Raw genomic sequence first — 18,752 nt, forward strand, 5'->3', positions numbered from 1 at the left:
TCTGGACATGAATGTTACTGCAGAAAGACTAACATAAAGTAACGGGCATATGTGGAAACCGATAATTTAAGCATCAAAATGACAACTCCTTTAGCTTAAAAGAACCATCTTGGCTTTAATTGTGTACTGCCAACCTCAGCTTGATGCAACTTTAGCTTTAAATGTGTAAGGCAAAGTGGGAAAAAATTCCAAAAAAACAACCCAATGCATATTTCCTCTAAAAATAAAGCTCAATGCTATAAGTTACCAATGCAAAGAGTAGATGATATCTATACCTATAACCAAGACATTTTGGTCATTAACAAATCACATCAGATTTTCCCAGCATGGGATTAGAAGAGAAAGTGTTCTCTCCACTCTCTTCTGTCTTGATTCTTTTTATATGAATTTCTGTATGGGCCAGGTTTTTTCCTTCTCAGCACATAAAATATCTTCATCTTTGAGATCTCAGTGCATTTCCCAACCACTCAATGATTTTTTTTTTAAATGGTTCTCCTACCTGTCACTAACCATGAATCCCTGTATTTTATGATCACATCCTTTCACAACATCCTCCATATTTTTTTTTTCACAAGTTATGTTTCAGCCACAATAAGTAGTACACACCTTATACTTATACCATAAAGCTCACTTTTTATAAATCGAATACTTTTATTCATCAGGAGTCCACAAGTCTCTTTGTGCTTCATCCAACTCCTTCCTACTCTTTTTCTTCTTCTTCTTCTTTAAACGTGCTTTTTTCCCATTTGTGTGGGGTATGCATGATGCATTCTTTTTGATGGACTTTGATTTGGCTTTGGGGTAATGTAGTCTCAATTGGCTGCCCTGCCTGTCATTGCTTAGACCCCAGTAGCGTATGTACACGTACTGTACCAGTCACCAGCACCCTTTCTCCCAGCAGCGAGAAGTTGTTGCACGGTCAGGTCGACAGTTGCGACGTGTGAGGTGTCTGTTATGTTTTTAGGAGATGTTGGAGTGGCTTTGTTTGTGTGTGTATTAGTCTGTAACACCCATTTGCTTGTAAGCAAACCTATCCGTTGATTACATACATAATCCTGGGGTGTTTACACAGACAGCAAAGTGTCCGCCTCTCTGACTAGTCGGCTGCGGATTTGAACCCGCGCCACAGACCTCTACGAAATCCGAAGCTGCTGCTCTAACCAACTTGGCCATCGAGGCTCTCCGTGCTACTCTTTCTTACTGCCCTCTAAATAGCTGTTTCAAAATTAAAATGTTTATCCTAAGTAACAAATTTTCTACCTATCTAACAACACACCATGGTGCTCTCCTCCAACTCTTCCCCATTTGCTCTTATATATTTATTGTTTAAAATAACAACGTGGCCACTTCCCTGACTTACTTTTTCCTTTGCTTCCTTTCCATTAGCCTTTAGCTTTTTTTCATATCTTAACCCTTCCTCAGCAAGCCTGTTTTCACCACTAGTGATGAGAGCACCATCCTGTTAACAGTGTATCTGACTAATTTTCTCCCCTTTGTATTTCTGTTTCAATTCTCTGTTATTTTCAGTACTATTATATTACACTGTACTATTTTATGTTATCATAATGTTTTATAATAGTACTGATAAAATATGCAAATGTTATGTAGGTAATTATTCAAAAACTGAACTACGTAGCTTTTATTGGTGATTCACTTCAGGGTGATATCTCTCAAAGCATGGAGTAAAGTGACGCCATTTTTGTTATTCAGTATGAAAATCTGTGTTAAAAACTCTGAACACTTACTTTTGGTGAAAAATTTAATCTGAAAAACCTCACAAAAAAATTCAAAACTAGACTTAACAGTCCGCAAGAAATGAGATTTTATTATCTCCAATAAAGTGTCAGAGCATCAATTTTTTATGAACTGAATACAGTATTCATTGGTCTTCCATTCGCAAATTTTGTCACATATTCTTTGTTTACTCACACCACCACTGGTGCTTGACAAAAATGCTTCCTCATCAGTCATTTCCTGATTCACAATCATCTCTCAAAAATCTGAAGTTATGAAATTATATAAGGTAGGTTTGTTTATAACTATCATAAAATAAACATCACCATATTCACTACTGTTACTATCAGAGCCATCTGATAGTTCAGGTCTATTACTATCACTGTCATTTCCGAATAAAAGCTTCAGTATTACTTCATTACTGAGCGAAACCTCTCTCTCTCTGGAATTTTGATGGTTACTGAAGGTCTAGGCCTTATCCTGAGATTATCCCATAAGCTGGAAATCAAATGTTGCCATTTGTCACTAGAATATAGACAAAAGCTCCCTAAAATGACAAGGGAAACACATTATCTGTTACAAGCTGCCTAACTAGAACGAAAAAAATGATGGTCGTGATCAGTCCCGTGCCACGGACTAGACCTTTTGATGACTGAGGAGATCAGTCCTGCACAAGGAAAGGGTTACAGGTTGACCATCACTAATCCGGCAATCAGTAGTCCGGAACAATCAGTAATCCGGCACAAATTTCGGCTAGAGTAATTTCTAATGTTTCCGCACGAATTTTCAAGTTTCCCAGGTCACTGCGCTAACTCGCTCGCCGGCCGCTTCGATTTGGTGGCGCAGTGTGCTGCATCAACAAACTGGTAGCCTAGCCTACATTACACTGAACTCTATTCACATATTAACAGTATTATACAAACATCAACATAACGAATGTGCATCTTTTTCATTGATCTTTTAAAAAGTTATGCTTTACTACATTGTTTCCAATTGCATATATTCTCATATTGCTTTTGTGTTATAAATTGCAATCAATGTTTTGTTTTGGGAATCGATATCGCCGCATTTAACCAAGTTCAAAGCGCTTTCTTGCTTCTAGTGAGCGTAAATGAATATGGATACTTTATTTATTTGGGACATGGATATTTTTCGTTATAAGAAGTGTTTTTAAGTCGAAATATAACTTAAATAAGTCTCGTTGTGAAATTAATTTAGCTATATTTTTCGTTAATATATGACGTTAGCAAGAATCGCGGCTGGCCGTTTTGGGGGCATGGTTTTTTTTTTTTTTTTTGAGTATAAAAAATCAAGATTCCGTTCGCTATTTTCTCTTGATTTCATCATAATACGAACTTTACGTATTTATCTTTTATCGGCGTGAAAACAGTAGTAATTTGTATTCTTTCATGCCCACTAGTTTTGATTAAAATACATTCTCTCCAGTTTTATTTACGGTCGAGTTTCATCCATGTTGCCGATGCACGATAATTTATAGTCATTAGCAGCTTGAATATTGTTTTCTCAGCTTCAGCTACAACTTGCAGCTTAAAGTTACTGTAGCAGTATATTTCCCTGCCGATCTTTTCTCCAAAGCGAACAAGGGTATAGTGTAAAAAATATTTCAGTCCTATTGTATAGTACTTAATGTCATTTGTAACATAAATACAGTAATTGTGTATTACCGTACGATGGTTGAAATACAAGCACAACAGTTGTTATCCGATACGATTATTAGCAAAACAACAGTTTCCTGTTCGGTTGTTTATGGCTGTACGCATTTACGCAAGAGTATAACGTTACTAACAATACTTTTATCATTCTCTTTTACTTTTTTAACTAGCAGATGGAATAAAGAGATGGAGGAAAAGAAGTTTTTCTATTGTAAGTTGGTCTCTCTCGCTGCCTGCGCCTGTGCGAAATCTAAAAATATTTCCTAAAAATTTTCGTATCGGTATTAATTACTAACCCCATCATAAACTTGAAATATTGTAAGTCAAATTATCGTAACTCGAGCACTACCTGTATCTGATAATTGTCTTTTCTTTATTAACCAACTTGTAGTAATTTATGGGATATTTTAATTCTAGGATGAGGTGCTTAGCTACTGTGTTTTGTGTATTCTAGCCTAATAAATGGCTAATCCGGCAAAATGGCTAATCCGACACCCTCTAAGTCCCAGTGATGCCGGATTAGTGATGGTCAACCTGTACATAATTTCATTCCTCTCCTCCACATTTCAATCGTACATCTTTAAAAAATTTCTGCAGCCTCTTTACCTCATTCCACTGTAAATCCCAGGCAATCTAAATATAGCAACTATCAAGGTGTCCCTTTCTGCACTCCTTAGTAGCTTCTTCCACTACTGTGACAAACTGTAAAGGAATCTAGGCTAATCCCTGAGGGAATCAATGTTTATATCCCTAAACATCAATAGCTCAGCAAGTCTTTTCAGTATGTTCTGCCTAAATGATGGCCTCATAATTTCTGGTCTTTGTAATAGTAAAATAACTTCTAAAGATCCCCAAATATGCATTATAACTGCATTTAATTTTCCTGTAGTTGTCACGTTATAAAGAGTGCCTCTTTTCTTATATCTCTAGCATGAATCAAACTTCCTGAAAATATTTTTGCAGTTCTTTCTCCGGCACTTCTTTTCATATTTCACACTCTGCTCCAGCCTTATTTGAGTCAAGAATGTTAACTTAGTGGTCTGGTTAAACTATTTTATTAATAATAGTTACAATTAATTGTATGGTCAAACAATCTTATTCCTCTTTAATTGTCCCAGCATTACTGTCATGTTCCTTTTTCCATTACTCTGGTCCTATCATCCTTTTACCAAGTTTTCACACATTCATATGCATGTACTGTATTCAAGAGGAAATAGTGCCATTTTTTTTTTATTTTAGGTAAACAACCTCACATTTTACTTATTTCTTTCAATTATGAGCATGACAATATACTTTCAAGATTTTGGGTCTTCAGATGTTTGAAGAAATTTGTGAATCTGAAAACCAAATTAATTCACTGATTCAAGATATCACATGATTTCACTAGGTTACAAATATTTTTGGAATATTCAAGTAAACATACAGCTAACATTTTAGAAGTCATTTTAACACAGTCTACATGGAATGTGCATGATATAACACAACTTTAGTTATGATTTCACAATACAACAAAAATCTACAACCTTAGTGACTAGTACTGTTACTATTCACTGAAATACTCAAGATAAAACCACACTTGAAAATTATCATTCTTGCAAGGTTATTAAGAACAACTTATGTATTCATCTTACCTTTCTGCATACTGCACAGCAGTCTCATTACCATAAGTTGCATAAACCATCTCACTCTCCTCCTTGGTCAAGTTGGCAAACGTTGAGTCATAAGATGGGCAAAATGAGGAGTACGATCCATAGTAAAGTGGTTTCACTATAAGAAAGAGGTGAAGCAATTAAAATAATTTAATGATGTGTACTGCATATTCAAATTTGAAAAACCAGTAACTTTAATAAAAGATTACATAGTTTATATACTTTATTTAGTGACTGTAGTTCAGAAGTTAGCTAATATTTGCTAAGACTTTCGATCACTTAGGTACACATAAGCCACACAACTTCCAGATGACAACTCTTGACAATAAAGATCTTATAGAGTATTAGGAATCATAATTATGTGATTTAAAATTTTCTGAAATTAAAAATTATGTCTTAGGAAGCACTTTGGATATCTGGTAATTTTACATCAAATTATATAACTTTACTTATGTATAAGATTTTCATGTGGTCTTCCACTTTGTATCCATTAATAGCTACAAATAAATACAGCAATGAAAATTTTCTCATGTCAAACTTTCTATAATGATCTGATAAACAGGTTATAAACACAGGAAAAAATCAAACTGGCTTATATTCACCAAATAGGAGAAAGTGTACCAAATTTTTTTGGTTTTATCTTAAAATTAATTTCTTTTGAAAAATATCAATGCATAAAGATATGGGTACCTGGCTTTGCCAAACTTCTCTTATCATCTCGATAATTATGGAGCATAGCTGAACCTTGTGTGAGTTTTCCAGTCAGCAATCCCAAACTAATTGGTTTTTCTTTCAAAGTTGGATCATTTCCTTCACACCCAGTCAAGAAGCTCAACGTTGTGGTGCCATCTCCTCGTTGTCTTAAGAAACCAAGCTGAAAATGATGCTCCAAGTTTACTTTTCAACTTGCATACACAAGAGTAAATTGTACATATAAGATGCAATAGTTCAATAATACTGATTTAACTTTAGTTTTCCTTTTTTTATCATATTACAAATGAAGATGCTAAGACATATTGTGTCCTGAAGCTAGAAATTAATATCTCATGGACTGACATAGGATGGAAGCATATGAGAAGGCAAGAGGAGCATTCAGAGCAATAGGAAATATGGAAATAAATGATGAAGACAGTAGACCTGTCAGGAGGTCGAGAAAATCATTGATTTACAAAATGTACACTATCACATCAGAAGACATAACAGACATCATTACAACAAATTAAAACCTATTGTAAAAATACTTGATATTGCTGTACCCCTGTCGATGTTCGATCCCACTGGTGAATCAAGTTGGTCCCAGTTTTCCAATGGCTTATGTTTACATACTTTTTATAAAAACTGAGAAAATTGAACAGCCATTAAGAAATTCTTAAAAACCTCACAGCTGCTGGCATTAAGTTATGCAAAAAGATTTACTTTAATTACAGTATAAATATCTTAAAAGGGAAAATTAATAAAGTGAGAAACAATAAAGACTACATACGAAAAAAATTACAATTTACATTAACAGCTACATACAAGGTGTGACAATAAAGAAACGTGACTGTGGAAGCCGCACTTATGCCTCAATGCCAGTTGGCTAACCGCTTATGTCACTGTGTTGCGTAACATCTCATCACTATTCTGATATAATATTGTTCACCTCACTCATTCTGTGCTTCTGTTTCAGGCTGTTATGGTGCAAAGAATCAATTTGAAATTCCTGGTTAAGTTGGGGAAGAGCCCAACCGAGTGTCTCAAACTTCTCCAAGAGGCTTATGGAAAAGAAGCGATGTCCAGGCCACAAATCTTCGAGTGGCACAAACACTTTAAGACTGGCCATGAGGAGGAGTATGACCCCAAGTCAGGATGGCCTTCCTCAACAAAGACAGAGCTGAGAACATTGACAACGTGCAACAGTTGGTGTGGAGTGATCACAGATTGATGGTGCGGATGATACCAGAAGAGCAAAGCCTGAACTGGGAGTCAGTGAGGACCATCTTGGTGCAGGAGCTGGGAATGCTGCTTCACCACAACAACATGCCTGCACACACCGTGCTCAGTGTGAGGCAGTTCTTGGCTAACATACTGCAGTTCTCGACCACCCTCCTTATTCCCCAGATCTAGCAACGTACAACTTAGGCTGAAGACTGTCCTCAAAGGAACCCACTTCGCCTCTGCAGAAGAGACCAAGGCCACTGTGATGAGGGAGCTAAGGGCCTCAAGGAGGACGACTTTGCTGAGTGCTTCTGTGGGTGGCAGATGCAGATGCGAATGCAGAAGTGCATTAACTCTAGGGGGAATTACTTTGAATTGGACAATGCGTCATTTCTCTGTAGATATTGTAATAAAACTATTTTGGGAAAGTCTTGTTTCTTTATTGTCACACCTCGTATACAAGAGCAACAATATTTTGTATTTAGATATCCAAAATAAAGCTGTTATGAAAATGATAAAATATTCTTATACAGTATATACAGCAAAAAAGTAATAGCACATAGTTATATCAGAAAATTATTTTTGGGGGATTTCAAGCTTCAAAAACTGAGGCTCAATTACAAATATTTAAAAAAGAACATTGTTGAAAGCTTAGGAGTGTATTGTACTCTAGAAAATGACGCATCAAAGAAAATATAAAGGTCTCACTCACTGCTCTTGACATAATCAGTACATCATTTTTTTTATTCCATTTTTGGCATATAGTACAATTAAATTTTAATATGACACACATCCAAAGCAAAGTGCTGCTTCAAGTGGTTCTAGGAGTTAATAAATAATCATTAGCATTACAAAGTCACTTGCTAGTGAAACATCTTTACATTGTAGCAAGAAATATGTGTTTGAATGTGTCTAACATTTTTATTATATAATCATCATTCATCATCATTGCGTCAAAGATATTCTTGGAATATGGAAGTGAATGCAGTGTTACCTCTATTATCTGCATGCTCAATATTTATGTATGGATTAACTTTAAAACTTACACAGTTGTTCTGTGCATTAATACAATTACTAACAGGACCTCATTGAAACTGGATGGTATCTAGCAGAATTATTTATTCAAAAAAATTACAAGCTTTCCAGGTCTAACACTCATCATTGTCAAGTATCCGTGGAATGACCCAACATGTAGTCCAGCTGTATTTATATCTGTGTGGGGGGGAGTGGATTAAAGTCCTTCTTCCTGAAATTATCCTGAAATGTGTAGAGGCTTAAGGGAATTAGAGCCATTAGATTTGTGTTTCCACAGAGGTTACCCAAGGCCCTTTATAGACTGGGCAAATACAAGGACATAAAGATTTGCAAGGCAGATAAAGGGGGGCGGTAGTAATAATGGATGCCATAGATTACTAAAATAAGTTAGAACAAATGATGAAAATACATATGAGGCTTGCAATAAAAAACTGGACGCAAGGGGGTACAATGCAATTTTAATAAAATAAAAAGCAAGGGAAGCTTTGACAAAAATCCAGGACAAAACTAAAAGAAAAGAATTAGAACACATGGTAAAATCAGGGGAAAGTCTAGAGATCCCATATATCTATGGTAGTCCAAAGATACATAAGGAAGAGTGCCCACTAGACTGATTGTGGCATTGACAAGATCACCACAGAGGAAGCTGGAGAAATTTCTTTCCGAAAATGGGTGGGTTTAGTATCTAAATGGGATCTAAAACATAACATGAACCTTATAGATGAATTACATAAAATTAATGTAAAAAATCGTAAATTTGCAAGTTTAGATGTAACTTTGCTGTTTACCAACATATCAGCCAAGAAAACAATGGAAGTAATAAAAAAGAATATGGAGGAAGGAGTTTATACATGTGACTTAGATCATGACATTTTGATAAAATTGTTGTCAGCGGCCCTTAACATCAATGTGTTTAAATGGGGCGAAAACCATTGCATCCAAAAAAATGGTGTAGCTATGGGTCAAAGTCTTTCGCCAATTTTGGCTAACATATTTATGAAATGGTTTGAAACAGAAGACGTGGGTTGACATCTTCATTATTTACAGGGGAGAAAGGGAAGAATTACACAAGTTCCTAAAAACATAAATAAACTAAATGAACAAATCAACTTCACAAAAGAAGAAGAGGAGGGAGAAATCCATTTCTTGGACGTACTGGTAAAGAGGGAAGAGGAAACTTTAAAATTTAAGGTACACAGGAAGAAGACACACACTAATTCATACATACATAATATGTTCTCCAGTCATAAGAAAAATATTAAAATGGGAGTAATGACAAGGTTAGCCATCAGGGCTTATAGGATTTGCAGTCCTGAGTTCTTGGATGAAAAGCTGGAATACCTGAAGGAGAGTTTTAGGAGATTAGGATACCCTAAGTACTGGTGGGAGCTGGCACACACAAAGGCAAGAAAAAATTATTTTGGGGAGAGAGAAGGGATAGGAAAGGAACATTTTAAAGGGAAGAAAATAATTACACCCAGACAACAACACTATTACACCCATCAACGGGAAGCTACATACAGTAATTTCAAACTGATAGGCAGTTAAAAAAAACACCATTAGGAATAAAATATTTAGAAACAAAAGTTGGTAGAGGGGGAAGAGGTAAGAGGGAGGTATATATGGGAGAGTGTCTTGGCTGTGATGAGCGTTACTTCAGCGAAAGCAGCAAATCTTGCAAAGAACGACGCAAGCAACACATACAAAACATACAATACTATAATCAGACATTGGCAGTTGTCAATAGATTGGGAAAATATGAATTTCTTGTACAGGAACACAAACAAAATGGCCAGACTGATTGTAGAGAATGCCTTCATTACATGTGTTAACTATGTAATGGCAGGCAACACTGGAAACAGATTTGAGGACAGCCTATCTAGAAAAATCATATACTCTACAATAGAAAAGAAAAGTATAAACACAAGGAACCACCTGGAAGGAGCGGCCAGCTGAGAAAAGCTGAGATCACGATGGCGGGCCCACACAGGAGAAGAAGGATAACTACAGGAACAAGGACTTTAACCTGCTCCCCCAACACAGATATAAATACAGCTAGACTACTTGTTGGGTCATTCCACGGATACTTGACAATGAGGACTCTTAGTCCTGGAATGCCTGTAATTTTTTTGTAATAAATAACTTGTTAGATACCATCCAGTTTCAATGAGGTCCAGTTAGTAATATGTATGGATATATACAATGAATTAAAAGCTTTGTGTTTGGTTTGCAATGCATTGCAGGCAGAAAAGCATGATAGGCTGCTAAAAGGTCATATAGCAGACTCATGAAGACTTCTTGAGAGCTTTTGCGACTGTTATTGGCTTAAAAGCATCAACGTTACTTGAACGTCATATAGTTTATCGCTTCTGAGTTCTGAGTATTTTGCGGGGAGGTAGGCCAGGATAAGGGCTTATAGGGTGGGGGGACCAGGAGAGCTCAGCGGGGCAGGTTGGGTGGGCCTTCGTCAGCTTAACCATCACACATAATTTTTTCGCTTCATTTCTTTCAAAATATTGTTTTACATTTTTTCACATTTATTGATTATAATACTAAATAAAATTTTTTGAAGTTGATATATCAGCAAACTGGAAAAACTTGAACAGATTATGAAATAGTATCAGTACAAACTGCCCAGCTGAGTTGCATCAGAACTTTTCTTGCCCATCAGTATCTCAGTCTATGTTTATGTATATACATACACCAAGAATGTGTGCATGTGTCTACATACAAGTATATCATGCTGAGGTAAACTACAGAAAGCACTTGCTGTGTATTTATATACTACGCATACGAAAATTTACAAATCCTTACATGTCCAAAACACATCATTAATCAACTTAGGCAATCATACATCACTGGTTGAAACCCTGGGTAAACAGGCAATGTAGCATGTTTACTTACAAACAAAATTATATAAATCGCATTTTATTAAAGGATATCAACTTGTAACAAAAGAGAGACAGAGGTATTGAGCAACAGACAATAATACAATTACTTATGTAAGTGCAAAATTACTTCAAAATATTGCCTGTCCATATGACACAAACAAAAGAGTAACTTATGCATTCAGTACTTGTTCACTTTTCGTTCAGTCACAACTGTTAAATTAGATCGCGTTTGGGGACAATAGGTATTGTATGTCCATAAGAGTTCAAGACAAGATAAGATTAGGTAGGATTTAGATGTTTGCTGTTCATTCAGTTGTAATACTTTAACAACTGCACAATATCTTTAATAGGACAAATTTTTACATAACAAACTGCAGTCTTAATGTAAGGATAAATCTTCTAGTGCCGTCTGGAAACCGGTAAAAAATTTGTCATTTGTTCATATGTGGAACAAACCTGGGTCTTAACGTAAGGATAGACTCACTTTTGGTGGGAGGAAAGAAAGTCTCACCTGGTCTCACTTCCTGGATAAATGAAAGCAAAGGAAGGAGACGCAAGCCTCTAACTTGTTACATAAATGGATATCGAACAGTCAGACTACTGGGCTAATATAAAATGTGAAGGTTCACTGCATAAGTGGAAGCTAACCCTCTGGTGATCCGATGACGCGAAACAGCGTCAATAAGTTTTTTGCCCAAAGTGCTACAATGACGCGATTACCACATTATCCATAAGTTATTTTCCGAGGAAATTCGCCAAAAAAAAAAAAAAAAAAGTCATCCGAAGAACACGAGGACTATGCCACTGCGTGGGCAGATCTTAGACCTACAAGAAAACGCAGTTTTCACTTTTTTTCTAGCATTATGTATTACCAAGTAATTACAAAAAATGTCAGCGTATGTATATACGTGGTGAACGCCGTATGTTCGGCCGGAATTTATGCATGCGTAGATAATTTTTTGTACGCCTGTTTGTGCATCTGTAAATAACTTCAATGTGCATGTATTATATATAATTTGAACAGCCATTCTTTGTACTTTATCATGCTGAACAGCAAAATGTAAAAAATATCATCGTTTCTATATTATAATAATTGCAGTATATTTTCTTAGAAAAAAAAAAAAGATTGTCCATAATCTAGCAACAATTGCTCAATTTTTTTCAAACAATACACATATCTTTCTTTTGTGCGATTGATAGGAAATTTATTCAGCTTTCTAATGCCACCTTATTTTTTTCTACCTTTATTCCTTACTTAGGTACAATACGAAACGTCAACATAAGTAGGTTGGAAAATCTGAAAATTGCACTGCGTACAAAATTAACATTTTTTAAATCGGTAACAGCTAATTAGCAAACACATTTATAACAAAATGATTACTTCCATGTGAAAGTTTAAACATTTCCACACAATTTACGTATAAAATAAACTCCCCAAACCTAATTATTATATTCTTCATGATTATTTAAAAAAAATATCTACGATTTTCTTTAAAAATTTCATGTTCATCTTGTCTTTTTTATTATTTCTAAGCCTTGCAAAGACTTTCTGATTGCTTTAGGAAAAAATTCAATCATTTGCCGACATCATAAAACAAACCAGAAGCGTATATCGGTTATAGTTTGTACATATCCATATTTACAAAGAAACTTTTCTGCACGAGCCCCACTTTTACCTCCATGCGTAAGTCGTGTACTGAGTAGCGCTATAGGCACCCCTGTAAGTGCAAGAGGGTTAAAGATCTATATCTGTTCAGATAATAAGCCACAACAGCCACCATACTTGTTTTTTATCATTCCTCTCTCTCCTTGCTTGAGAGAGGAAGGACTTGCTACTGAAAGGTTATATTCATGTAGAATACAATACAGGCAGTCCCCAGTTTATGAAAGGGTTCCGTTCCGAAGCTGCGTCGTAAGCCCAAAATTGTCGTAAAACAAAATATTGTTGAAAATCGTAAGAAAACCTTACTTTTAATCATTTGGGTGTCTTGTAAATGAAGTAAACTGCATTTTTATTGAGTTTTTCATAAAAAAAAACTCAAAATTTTTACCATTCTGCCCTTTTGGAGCCATATTTCTTCCATCCAATCAGCGTCGTAAACCTGAAACATGCACTGTAACCCAGAAAATAATTTTTTATGAATATATTTGAAGAGCGTCGTACGCTTGGACTGTCATAAGCCGAGCCCGTCATAAACTGGGGATTGCCTATATACACAAACGGTAAGGCTTACTTACTCACCTGTATCTAACCAGTTCCATTTTCATAGCATCATCTTAGGAGAGATACAAACTGTTCTGCTAGGGGCACTGGATGAGCTACACAACTTGTTGAGCAGCCATCAACGGACTCAAAGAAAAAGTGTCCAAGGACATGTGGGCAACATCCCTTAGATAGAAGGATGTGAAGATGGTTTGGTGAAGCCAATTACCAGCCTTCAAAACCCTCTGAACAAACAAGTTCTTTTTGAATGCCAAGGAGGGACCTAATCCCTAACATCATGTGCTCTTGCATGCACTGTGTCAGCATTAGAGGCTGAAGAAGAACTGTAGGCATGCTTAATTATTTCACGTACGCAAAAGGATATGGTATTCTTTGACATTTCTTTCTTGTTCCAGACTGTGCTCACAAAAAGTCTTCGACACCCCGGCCTGAGGTGACGAGTCCTTTTTAGATAACTACACAAAACCGTGATGGGACAAAGTAGTAATTCATCCGGATCGCCGTCAACAAAATCCCAAAGGGAAGGGACAGAAAAGGATTTAAATCTGTCTTCATGAACCATGGGATTTTGAGTCTCGGCCACGAATTCAGGGACAAATTCGATGGCTACGGACCCCCAACCCCTTATATGTTTGACATCAAAAGACAGACCACGGTGTTACACCACTCTCTTTGATGAAGCTAAGGCCAGTAAGAAGACTGTTATGAGGGTCGAGTCTCTGCCCGAAGACCGTCGCAGAGGTTCATATGGAGCACAAGTGAGACTACTAGTACCAGAGTCAGGTCCCAGGTAGGAGGTTTAAGTTCTCTACAAGAACAAGACGGTTTAAAGCTTTTGAGCAACAATGAGATTTCCCAAGAGGAGGACAGGGCCACGTTTTTTAAGCGTAGAACCAGACCCAAGGCAGCCCTGCAGCCTTCCATGGCAGAAATAGAAAGGTGCTTTTCTGTCCGGAGAAAAACAAGGAAATCAGGTATCTGTTGAACAGAAGTTCTGACTAGAGAGAAATCCTGTTGACAACACCAATCGCAATAGATGGCCCATTTTCCCTGGTACACGGCTGAGGAAGACCTGAGATAGCCAAGCATCTCTGCTGCTGTTCTGTGAGAAAAGCCTCTTGCTTGCAGGATATACTGGATAGCCTCCAGCAGTGAAGAGATAGGCACTCTACTGACTGATGATATCTCTCTACGTGAGGTTGGCTGATAGTAGAGATAGCAGATCTGGGAACCATTTTGCATATGGCCACCAGGGAGCTACCAAGGTCATCCTGAGATTCTCAGAAATCATCACTCTGTTCAAGAAAAGACGGATCAGGCAAAGGGGAAGGAAGGCACAGGCTCCCAGGTTTTTCTTCTTCTTTTAAACGTGCTTTTTCCCCATTTTTGTATGGGGTAAGCATGATGCCTTCTTTTGAAGGACTTTGATTTGGCTTTGGGGTAGACCGTAATCTCGATCGGCTGCCCTGTCTGACATCGCTTAGACCCCGGTATCGTATGTGCATGTATCATACCAGTCACCAGCGCCCTTTCTCCCAGCAGCGAGAAGTTGCTGTGCGGTTAGGTCAACAGTTCGAGACGTGTGAGGTGTCTGTTATGTTTTTAGATGTTGGAGTGGCTTTGTTTGTGTGTGTATTAGTCTGTAACACCCATTTGCTTTTAAGCAAACCTATCCGTTGATTACATACATAATCCCGGGGTGTCTACACAGATAGCAAAGTGTCCGCCTCTCTGACCGGTCGGCTGCGGATTTGAACCCGCACCACAGACCTCTATGAAGTAGGAAGCTGCTGCTCTAACCGACTTGGCCATCGAGGCTCTCACAGACTTCCAGATTGTCCCATGGATATTGCAGGGCATCCTCTGCCACTGCGAAAGAATCCGGAACTACTGAACAATAGACCCCTAGCGTCTTGTTGAATCTTGCTGCGAACAGGTCTATCACTGGTCTCCCCCCCAAAGATGGAAAAGCTGTCCGCTATCTCCTGATGCAGAGACCAATCTGTCCCTAGGACCTGTCCCTGACAACTTAGTTTGTCGGCCACTACATTCCTCTTCACAGATTTGAATAAAATGTTTATCAGAATTTTTATGAAGTACCAAATTGCAGTTGAAAATAGTAGCAACTGGTTCATTGTAAATTCTGCATGTATATATACGTGTGAGTAAATGTACACATATGTATGCATAATGTCACTGTGCATTTACTTGCCTTTCTCTTCTCTCTCTCTTTCTCTCTGGGTTATTCTTTATAAAAAAATTTTTCTAGTCCAGCCCCCATATGTATTTTTGGCACATCACAGGTAAGAGAGAGAGAATTTCATTGTTAATTTTTTATACAGTTTGTATAATGTATACTGTCAAGTTTAGTTTTAATTTTGTGAACAGCATATACAGTGTATTCTGTGTTGTTTATAAGCAGACAAAAGCAAGTTGTTTGTTGTTTATGAGCATATTTGGTGGATAGAGTTACGCAGTATTGACAAGGTAGGGTAACAAGGGTATGAAGTTTGTGTTTTACATAAGTAGAGTGTTTTTATCATATTTGGAAATTTCCTTAACATATGTTTTAATCTGGATACAGGAGATATCACTGTGCAATGTCATTTTGTTTATCATCTTAGACTTGCCAACAGAAATACATCATGGCTTCATCAAAGTTTAGACAGTTTACGTGCTATAACAGGTTCTTCCAGCCAGGAATATGATGTGTCTCTGCCACCTCTTGAAGACCCTCTACACCTTTCCCCACCAGTTTGCCACTTTGTGACCTCCTAAAGAAACAGGAGGCATAGGAAAAGGACTTCTAAACTCTCCTTGCAAGCTCTTCAAGCCTGGCCCATGTAAGCAGTTTCAGCATTGCTCACACAGAGAGAGAGAGCAATCTAATGGGTTTCAACCAATAAAAAATCTATAAGCAGATTTATATTAGCATAGTAGAAAATAAGGCATTAGCCAATCACTGGATATCACAATATGACCTTCAGCAGCTCAAAATACACATAAGAATTGCAGCCTAACTATAATAATCTCATGAGATTTGCCACGAAATGCCATCCAAGCCGAGTGACAACTAAACATCAACATTAGGCTTCACTATACAAATTAAAAAACCTTATGCATAATTTTCTAACATTGCAAAAACAAAGGTTAATTTCTAGTTTTCACAGAATGTTCAGATTATATTCTCTTAAGGTAACTGAGTGTATATATCCAACTAACCACACTGTCTGGTTTCTTCTGAGTCAGCTTTTCTGAAGCTTCACAAGCTGCTGTCTGTACTTGCTCTAAAATTTCCTCTGATGTCATGTTATCTTGAACTGCCTCAAATTTACTGAAACAAAAAGTATTTAATTAACAAATGAACAATGTCCCGAGAAATGCTCCTATTCACAAAAGTCAAAATTTTCCAAATCTGTAATCAAGAACTGGTGTCTTTCTACCATGACACAGCAGGCTGACCTACTGCACTAGTCAGACAAGCAAATGTACTTCAAATCAGTTCTGGCAAAACACTGTTCCTTTCAAGTACAGATGAACTTCACTTGCTTCAGTACTGCGAGGAATACACATTTTTTTTATTAACTTGCGTTCATTTTATTTGAATGACTAAAATGTTTTTCATGTCTTTCATAAATACATATACAGGCTAATACTTGAATTGTGCATAGACTCAAGACACAAAGACGACATGAGGACTGGAGGGAAAACTGAAAAAAAAGTGTTGATCAAGCACTTTTGTGATTATACCTCTCAGGGTCATGTGATACACAGATTCAATAAAGATAGAATGAAACCTCCACTGCAGCTTAAGGTAAGAGATGGCACAAACATTCTATGCAAATAATTGGCACTACCACCAGAAAAGTATAAAAAATTCAATTAATATCAGAGAATCAGCAGGGAATATTTTTGGGTATAGTAGGGTAAGATAACTATAATTATTTTTTGGGTATTTTAACCAGACCAGAGTCAAACACTTAACCGGCACAGCAAGAGAAAATGCAAGCAGTGTTTTAATAGTAGTATTTTCAAATCTTATAGTGTATGTGCTTCACTCAGATAAAAATGACCATTTTAACTCATTTACATCTTTTCTTTAATTTGTTATTAGTGTGGAAACATTTGACAAGTCTGACTGGACATCTACATCACGTCGGGATTATCTGGGAATCTGAATGGAGTAAACATAAGCAAGATTTTACTAGTCTGGAAATCCAGGTTAAATTTGCGATGGTAACTATTAATGACTAATGCTGATTCACTTGGGGGACTTAGAACACTCATGCACCAACATATCCACCAGCTAAAATATTCTATGAAAAGAATTGTCAGGAAATTCATCAATCACAAATGTGAACTATTATAAATACCTGGTTGGTAATGAAAAGAAGTAAATTTACAAGAGTAAATTGAATCACGGCAGACTGACCAATGAATATTAACCGTTAAAGGATGGGCTAAATATATATCATGCACAACCCCCGACTGGGCAAACTTTAAGGTTGGCCAGTTTAAGAAAAAAACATGTCAATGGAAAGAGGAAGATATGCAAATGTACATGGTGTAAGAAAAAAATTCTAACAGTTTTTCCCTGCCTTCCACAGGAAGTTGAAAGTGACTATGGTACTTACAACCCTGTGTGGGGCCTCTTTTACAAAACACTCATAAAAAATATTTTAATTTTACCAAGTTATGCAAGTTTTTTCTAATAATTTGCTGTATTTCATTTTGTAGAATTATAATTACAGCTCACACAATATCACAACAGATAAGAACTAAAATCAGTAACAAATTTTGAGTATATTTGTTGTAAAATATTTATGAGAGTTACTGAGATGGGGAGATGCAGTAACTTTTTGCGAGGTATACATGTTTTTTCTAAAATTTCTTTGCACTTTTCTGTGCAAAATTACAATTATAGCTGACATACTTTCATAAAAGATAAGAACTAAAACCAACAGCAATCCCTGGGTATATTTATGAGCAAATAATTAAAAAGATGTCCTGGAGCTGCAAACAGGCAATACATCCTCCTCTGAATCTCAAGGCATACTGATGATGTCTCTCCTGTGCCGAGGTAATAGTTGCCTTAAGTCGTTTATGGACCATTGAAGTGCTATGAACCTTTCCCGCTATATTCATTCAAACAGTATGGTGCATAATATTAATACTCATATGAGAATTCCCGTCCATCACCCAAAACCTGTTATAGATACTCATATGAGGATTCCTGTCCATTAAGGGTTAACATGAATGGTGGAAGACTGGAAGAGCTTGATTTGTATAAATATTTTGGAGCACATTTAATGGATGATGGTTAGATAAGAGAGAAGATGCATGGGGGATAGCAGAGTGTATGGAGTACGAAGATCTGAAAGGGTGAGAAGAGTGATGAAATGGTGGTGAAAATATTAGCATGAGTGAAAAGATGGACAGGAGTATTTTGAAGTTTAAGTCAAGTGCAAAGTGTGTAAAATTCTTGAATAATGGAAGGAAGGTAGAGGGGGAGACATAGAAAGCACTGAATCTATTGAGAGGAATATGTATCTGAATGAAATGGCTTTAACCCTTAAACGCCGACTGGACATATTTTACGTTGACAAAAATTGTCTGTTGGGTGCCAAGT

General features: G+C 36.8%; 1 protein-coding gene across 6 annotated transcripts in view; it reads right to left on the reverse strand.

Moving 5' to 3' along the window:
* The window catches only part of LOC136855870 (bromodomain-containing protein 7-like), a 220,400-nt gene that overhangs the window by 58,285 nt on the left and 143,363 nt on the right, over positions 1–18,752 (reverse strand). For all 6 annotated transcript variants that reach the window (XM_067133269.1, XM_067133302.1, XM_067133285.1 and 3 more), the window contains exons 10-12: positions 16,346–16,457; positions 5,747–5,930; positions 5,039–5,174 (exon numbers count right to left, since the gene is read on the reverse strand). In XM_067133269.1, the coding sequence (XP_066989370.1) occupies positions 5,039–5,174; positions 5,747–5,930; positions 16,346–16,457 (432 nt within the window). The remainder of the gene's footprint in view (positions 1–5,038; positions 5,175–5,746; positions 5,931–16,345; positions 16,458–18,752) is intronic.

Source organism: Macrobrachium rosenbergii, chromosome 3 (assembly GCF_040412425.1).
Source record: "Macrobrachium rosenbergii isolate ZJJX-2024 chromosome 3, ASM4041242v1, whole genome shotgun sequence".
Taxonomy (NCBI): Eukaryota; Metazoa; Arthropoda; class Malacostraca; order Decapoda; family Palaemonidae; genus Macrobrachium; species Macrobrachium rosenbergii.